This window comes from Dioscorea rotundata, plastid (assembly GCF_009730915.1).
Source record: "Dioscorea rotundata plastid, complete genome".
Taxonomy (NCBI): Eukaryota; Viridiplantae; Streptophyta; class Magnoliopsida; order Dioscoreales; family Dioscoreaceae; genus Dioscorea; species Dioscorea cayenensis.
In genome coordinates this window covers 22,701-30,000 of record NC_024170.1, presented here as the reverse complement: position 1 = coordinate 30,000, position 7,300 = coordinate 22,701, and the positions used below count along the sequence as shown (strand labels likewise).

Genomic DNA, 7,300 nt, shown 5'->3' with positions numbered 1-7,300 from the left:
CCCTTTTTATTTGGATCTTGAATCCCATTATACTTAAATTCCCTTTCCTTTCCAAAAATGAATCTCTATTCTTTATTGAATCTCGTTTAGATTATTCTCTTCGATTGATTGTATCTCAAAACACACATACCACTTAAAAACTTCCTTTCTTTCTATTGAAAAAAAAAGAAAAATGGATTTCCGGTCACAGGCTGAAAAATTCAGGATAAATCGATTTACGACTAATCAGTATAAATTATTTTGAATAAATCGATTTACGACTAATCAGTATAAATTATTTTGAATAATAGATCATTTTCAATTTCCATTATAACAATATATATGTATATATGTAAACCCCAGAACAGAAATTATGACACAGATATCGTGTCAAGTGGAGTCTCCCTCTTATGCACATATCCCTATAGAAAAAAACCGCCGTGCTTGAATTTTTCATTGAATAAATATATTGAATAAAAAATGGGAATTCTAATCATAGTGTGACCCCATCTATGTTTAGGTTGCTCAAAAAAATAAAACTACAATATCAAGGATACGATATGAAGATAGCTAGATAACTATATCGGCATACGTCTAATAAATACTATTTTTATTATACAATTCAATCGTATTCTCGAAATTTTACTAGGAAAAAAAAAAAGAATTCCAATTTCCTTTTTCCTTTACGGATTCTTTTTTTTTTTTAACATTAAAAAATGAAATAAATTCAAATTAAATAAATTAAGTGTGCTAAAAAACTCTATCCTACCCCCAATTATTCTGTCTTTATCGTATTCAATTCATATCAATCATAAAAAGTAGATGAAATTCTGAATCCATTTATTTTTTTGCTACCCAACCTATTGATCCTAATATCAACATAGGTAAAATGGGATCAATTTAGATATTCTATACAAGACTCTATAAGTGTTTGTAAGGTAAGTGACAGGATTTTTTCCGGAATGTTTTATCAACTCATTTACATTTGTACCTGTCGCAAATTCGAACTTGCGTCAAAAATATTCTTAACTCCTTCGTCTCCTTTCACTTCATACGTATGAATAAAATAAATGTATGGAGTTGGCTAAAATTTTATGTGATTCAGTAAACAAAATATGCATTCCATCATTTCTAGATCGATTCGTATGGCTCGATGAAGAGTGAGGAATTTTTCGATAAAGAGGAAACTTAAGATTAAGATGATTCGGGATGGAAATGAGGGAATGTACACAATACCTGGATTTAATCAGATCCAATTTGAGGGATTTTGTAGGTTCATTAATCAGGGCTTGATGGAAGAACTTCATAAGTTTCCAAAAATTGAAGATACAGATCAAGAAATTGAATTTCAATTATTTGTGGAAACATATCAATTGGTAGAACCCTTGATAAACGAAAGAGATGCTGTGTATGAATCACTCACATATTCTTCTGAATTATATGTACCCGCGGGATTAATTTGGAAAACGAATAGAGCTATACAAGAACAAACCATTTTTATTGGAAACATTCCTTTAATGAATTCGTTGGGAACTTCTATAATAAATGGAATATACAGAATTGTAATCAATCAAATATTGCAAAATCCCGGTGTTTACTACCGTTCAGAATTAGACCATAACGGAATTTCTGTTTATACCAGTACTATAATATCAGATTGGGGAGGACGATTGGAATTAGAAATTGATAGAAAAGCGAGGATATGGGCGCGCGTGAGTAGGAAACAAAAAATATCTATTCTAGTTCTATTATCGGCTATGGGTTCGAATCTAAGAGAAATTCTAGATAATGTTTGTTACCCTGAAATTTTCTTGTCTTTCCCAAATGATAAGGAAAAAAAAAAGATTGGGTCAAAAGAAAATGCTATTTTGGAGTTTTATCAACAATTTGCTTGTGTAGGCGGGGATCCCGTATTTTCTGAGTCCTTATGTAAGGAATTACAAAAGAAATTTTTTCAACAAAGATGTGAATTAGGAAGGATTGGTCGACGAAATACGAATCAGAGACTGAATCTTGATATACCCCAGAAGAATACATTTTTGTTACCACGAGATGTATTAGCTGCTGCGGATCATTTGATCCGAATGAAATTTGGAATGGGTACGCTTGACGATATGAATCACTTGAAAAATAAACGTATTCGTTCTGTAGCGGATCTGTTACAGGATCAATTCGGATTGGCTCTTGTTCGTTTAGAAAATGGGGTTCGAGGAACTATATGTGGGGCAATCAGGCATAAATTGATACCGAATCCTCAAAATTTGGTAACTTCAACTTCATTAACAACCACTTATGAATCGTTTTTTGGCCTACACCCTTTATCTCAAGTTTTGGATCGGACTAATCCATTGACCCAAATTGCTCATGGGCGTAGGTTGAGTTATTTGGGTCCTGGGGGGTTGACAGGGCGAACTGCTAGTTTTCGGATACGAGATATCCACCCTAGTCACTATGGACGTATTTGCCCAATTGATACGTCTGAAGGAATCAATGTTGGACTTATTGGATCTTTAGCTATTCATGTAAGGATTGGTCATTGGGGATCTATAGAGAGTCCCTTTTATGAAATATCTGAGAGATCAAAAAAGGCACAGATGATTTATTTATCGCCAAGTAGAGACGAATATTATATGGTAGCAGCAGGAAATTCTTTGGCCTTGAACCGGGGTATTCAAGAAGAACAGGTTGTGCCAGCTCGATACCGTCAAGAATTCCTAACTATTGCATGGGAACAGATTCATCTTAGAAGCATCTTTCCCTTCCAATATTTTTCTATTGGAGCTTCTCTGATTCCTTTTATTGAGCATAATGATGCAAATCGAGCTTTAATGAGTTCTAATATGCAACGCCAAGCAGTTCCGCTTTCTCGATCGGAAAAGTGTATTGTTGGAACTGGACTGGAACGTCAAACGGCTCTAGATTCTGGGGTTTCAGCTATAGCCGAACGGGAGGGAAAGATCATTTATACTGATACTCACAAGATCATTTTCTCAAGTAATGGAGACACTATGAGCATTCCATTAGTTATGTATCAACGTTCTAACAAAAATACATGTATGCATCAAAAACCTCAGGTTCCGAGGGGTAAATGCATTAAAAAGGGACAAATTTTAGCAGACGGTGCGACTACAGTTGGTGGGGAACTCGCTTTAGGAAAAAACGTATTAGTAGCTCATATGCCATGGGAAGGTTACAATTCTGAAGACGCAGTACTAATTAGTGAACGTTTAGTATATGAAGATATTTATACTTCTTTTTACATTCGGAAATATGAAATTCAGACTCATGTGACAAGCCAAGGTCCTGAAAGAATCACTAAGGAAATACCACATTTAGAGGATCGCTTACTCCGCAATTTAGACAGAAATGGAATTGTGATGCTTGGATCTTGGATAGAAACAGGTGATATTTTAGTAGGTAAATTAACGCCTCAGACAGCGACCGAATCGTCGTATGCTCCGGAAGATAGATTATTACGAGCCATACTCGGCATTCAGGTATCCACTGCAAAAGAAACTTCTCTAAAATTATCTATAGGTGGAAGGGGCCGAGTTATTGATGTGAGATGGATTCAGAAAAGGGGTGGTTCCATTTATAATCCAGAGATGATTCGTGTATATATTTCACAAAAACGTGAAATCAGAGTAGGTGATAAAGTAGCCGGAAGACATGGGAATAAAGGTATCATTTCCAAAATTTTGCCTAGGCAAGATATGCCCTATTTGCAAGATGGAACACCTGTTGATATGGTCTTCAACCCATTAGGAGTACCCTCACGAATGAATGTAGGACAGATATTTGAATGCTCACTCGGGTTAGCGGGGGATCTGCTAAAAAGACATTATAGAATAGCACCTTTTGATGAGAGATATGAGCAAGAGGCTTCGAGAAAACTAGTGTTTTCTGAATTATATTCAGCCAGTAAGCAAACAAAAAATCCATGGGTATTTGAACCCGAGTATCCGGGAAAAAGCAGAATATTTGATGGAAGAACAGGGGATCCTTTTGAACAACCTGTTCTAATAGGAAAACCCTATATCTTGAAATTAATCCATCAAGTTGATGATAAAATCCATGGGCGTTCCAGTGGACATTACGCACTTGTTACACAACAACCCCTTAGAGGAAGGGCCAAACAAGGGGGACAACGAGTAGGAGAAATGGAAGTTTGGGCTCTAGAGGGATTTGGTGTTGCTCATATTTTACAAGAGATGCTTACTTATAAATCTGATCATATTAGAGCTCGTCAAGAGGTACTTGGTGCTACAATTGTTGGAGGAACAGTACCTAACCCCGAAGATGCTCCAGAATCCTTTCGATTGCTCGTTCGAGAACTACGATCTTTGGCTCTGGAACTGAATCATTTCCTCGTATCTGAAAAGAATTTCCAGATTAATAGGAAGGAAGCTTGATCTGAATGAATCAGAATTTCTATTCTATGATCGACCAGTATAAACATCAACAACTTCGAATTGGACCAGTTTCTCCTCAACAAATAAGGGCTTGGGCTACCAAAATACTACCTAATGGAGAGATAATTGGTGAGGTGACAAAACCGTATACTTTTCATTACAAAACCAATAAACCGGAAAAAGATGGATTGTTTTGTGAAAGAATCTCTGGACCTATAAAAAGTGGAATTTGCGCTTGTGGAAATTATCGAGTGATTGGGGCTGAAAAAGAAGACCCGAAGTTTTGTGAACAATGCGGGGTGGAGTTTGTTGATTCTCGGATACGAAGATATCAAATGGGATACATCAAACTCGCATGCCCGGCGACTCATGTGTGGTATTTGAAACGTCTTCCTAGTTATATCGCGAATCTTTTAGATAAACCCCTTAAGGAATTAGAAGGCCTAGTATACTGTGATGTGTGATTTGATCAAAATTTTCATTTTACAGATTCGAAAACTGTCATCCCATTCAATCTGATTATTGGGATGTCCCCGTTCTGACATGTGTCTTGGAAGGACTAACATGAAGCTCAGAATGTTGGGTGTATTCAATACTTCCAAACAAACAACAAAAGGGGAATTGATCCATGGTCGATTCCCGTAACAGATAAATAGGAATTACTAGTTATACCTCGTGAAAACAAAATACTTGCTTCGTGGAATTAACCATTCCATTTCTTTGAGAGAGTGATTCTGTTGAAGCAAGTAAATATGGCATGGTTACAGGAGTTTATATATCCCATATATGCTTCAAAGGATATCGTGGTATAAGCATGACCATCGAGGTGAGTAGAGACCTAAAAGATCGAATGGGACGATATATAGACAAGTAAATCCTTTATGAGTCCCAACAAAGTATTCCTTTACTTTAAGGGATTCCGTATTTGAGGGGAAGTAGACTACTCAATAATTTCACATTTTCTTTTTTTGTCGTAAATTAAGTAATTTAGAAACTCAAAGTCAAAAGAAGAATGAATTAATGAAAGGTTAGTCCTCTCTGTGAACTTGAGTAAGGAGTAGCCTTTGCAGGGTTTTATTGAACTTTAAAAGAACCTCTCTTTCTTTATTTGGTATAACTACTTGAGCCGGATGAGAGGAAACCTTCACGTCCGATTTTTAAGGGGGGAACCCAATCTTATAGGAACCTATCTCGATTTTTCTTTTGCTAGGCCCATATCTAAAAAACCAACTTTCTTACGATTACGAGGTTCATTCGAGTATGAAATCCAATCCTGGAAATACAGCATCCCACTTTTTTTTACTACTCAAAGCTTCGAGACATTTCGAAATCGAGAAATCTCGACAGGAGCAGGTGCTATTAGAGAACAATTAGCCGATTCGGATTTGCAAATTATTCTAAATAATTCATTGGTAGAATGGAAGGAATTAGGAGATGAGGAGGTGACTGGAACTGGAAATGAATGGGAAGATAGAAAAATTAGAAGAAGAAAGGATTTTTTGGTTAAACGCATGGAATTAGCTAAACATTTTATTCGAACAAATGTAGAACCAAAACGGATGGTTTTGTGCCTATTACCAGTTCTTCCTCCCGAGTTGAGACCAATCATTCAGATAGATGGAGGTAAATTAATGAGTTCGGATATTAATGAACTCTATAGAAGAGTTATCTATCGGAACAATACTCTTACCGATCTATTAGCAACAAGTAGATCTATGCCAGGTGAATTAGTAATGTGTCAGGAGAAATTGGTACAAGAAGCCGTGGATACACTTCTTGATAATGGGATCCGTGGGCAACCCATGAAAGATGGTCATAATAAAGTTTACAAGTCATTTTCAGATGTAATTGAAGGCAAAGAAGGAAGATTCCGTGAGACTCTCCTTGGCAAACGGGTCGATTATTCGGGGCGTTCTGTCATTGTTGTGGGTCCTTCGCTTTCATTACATCAATGTGGATTACCTCGCGAAATAGCAATAGAGCTTTTCCAAACATTTCTAATTCATGGTCTAATTAAACAACATGTTGCTTCTAACATAGGAATTGCTAAAAGTAAAATTCGGGAAAAGGAACCCATTGTATGGGAAATACTTCAAGAAGTTATGCGGGGGCATCCTATATTGTTGAATAGAGCACCTACCCTGCATAGATTGGGTATACAGGCGTTCCAACCCATTTTAGTAGAGGAACGCGCTATTTGTTTACATCCATTAGTTTGTAGAGGTTTCAATGCAGACTTTGATGGGGATCAAATGGCTGTTCATGTACCTTTATCTTTGGAAGCTCAAGCGGAGGCTCGTTTACTTATGTTTTCCCATATGAATCTCTTGTCTCCAGCTATTGGAGATCCCATTTCCGTACCAACCCAAGATATGCTTATTGGGCTCTATGTATTAACGATCGGGAATCGTCGAGGTATTTGTGCAAATAGGTATAATACATATAATTGCAGAAATTCGCAAAATAAAATAGTTAACAATAATAAGTATAACTATATGAAAATGAAAGCGACGTATTGTTGCAGTTCCTATGATGCACTTGGAGCTTATCGGCAAAAACGAATCGATTTAGATAGTCCTTTGTGGCTCCGGTGGCGACTAGATCAACGTGTCATTGGCTCAAGAGAAGTTCCCATCGAAATTCAATATGAATCTTTGGGCACTTATCATGAGATTTATAGGCACTATCTAATTGTAAGAAGTGTAAAAAAAAAAATTCGTTGGATATACATTCGAACCACCATTGGTCATATTTCTTTTTATCGAGAAATAGAAGAAGCCGTACAGGGGTTTTGTCGGGCCTATTCATACGTTATTTAAACTAATAAAATAAATTAGATCAGGCGATATCCGTGCCATGGGAATTCGGGAATTCTGATACCGGAAAAATTGGCGAGACTCGAATTTCTA

The 7,300-nt window shown here is 36.5% G+C and overlaps 2 protein-coding genes across 2 annotated transcripts; both read left to right on the top strand. All coding sequences in view use genetic code 11, as the record gives it.

The window, feature by feature from the left end:
* The first annotated feature begins 1,178 nt into the window (after positions 1 to 1,178).
* Positions 1,179 to 4,391, top strand: rpoB (RNA polymerase beta subunit). The gene has a single exon. It carries the CDS (start codon positions 1,179 to 1,181, stop codon positions 4,389 to 4,391), a length of 3,213 nt encoding a protein of 1,070 aa, YP_009033877.1.
* A 26-nt stretch (positions 4,392 to 4,417) lies between these two features.
* On the top strand, positions 4,418 to 7,210 carry rpoC1 (RNA polymerase beta' subunit). The gene is made up of 2 exons: positions 4,418 to 4,852; positions 5,588 to 7,210. Exons 1-2 carry the CDS (start codon positions 4,418 to 4,420, stop codon positions 7,208 to 7,210), a joined length of 2,058 nt encoding a protein of 685 aa, YP_009033876.1.
* The last annotated feature ends 90 nt before the right edge of the window (positions 7,211 to 7,300 follow it).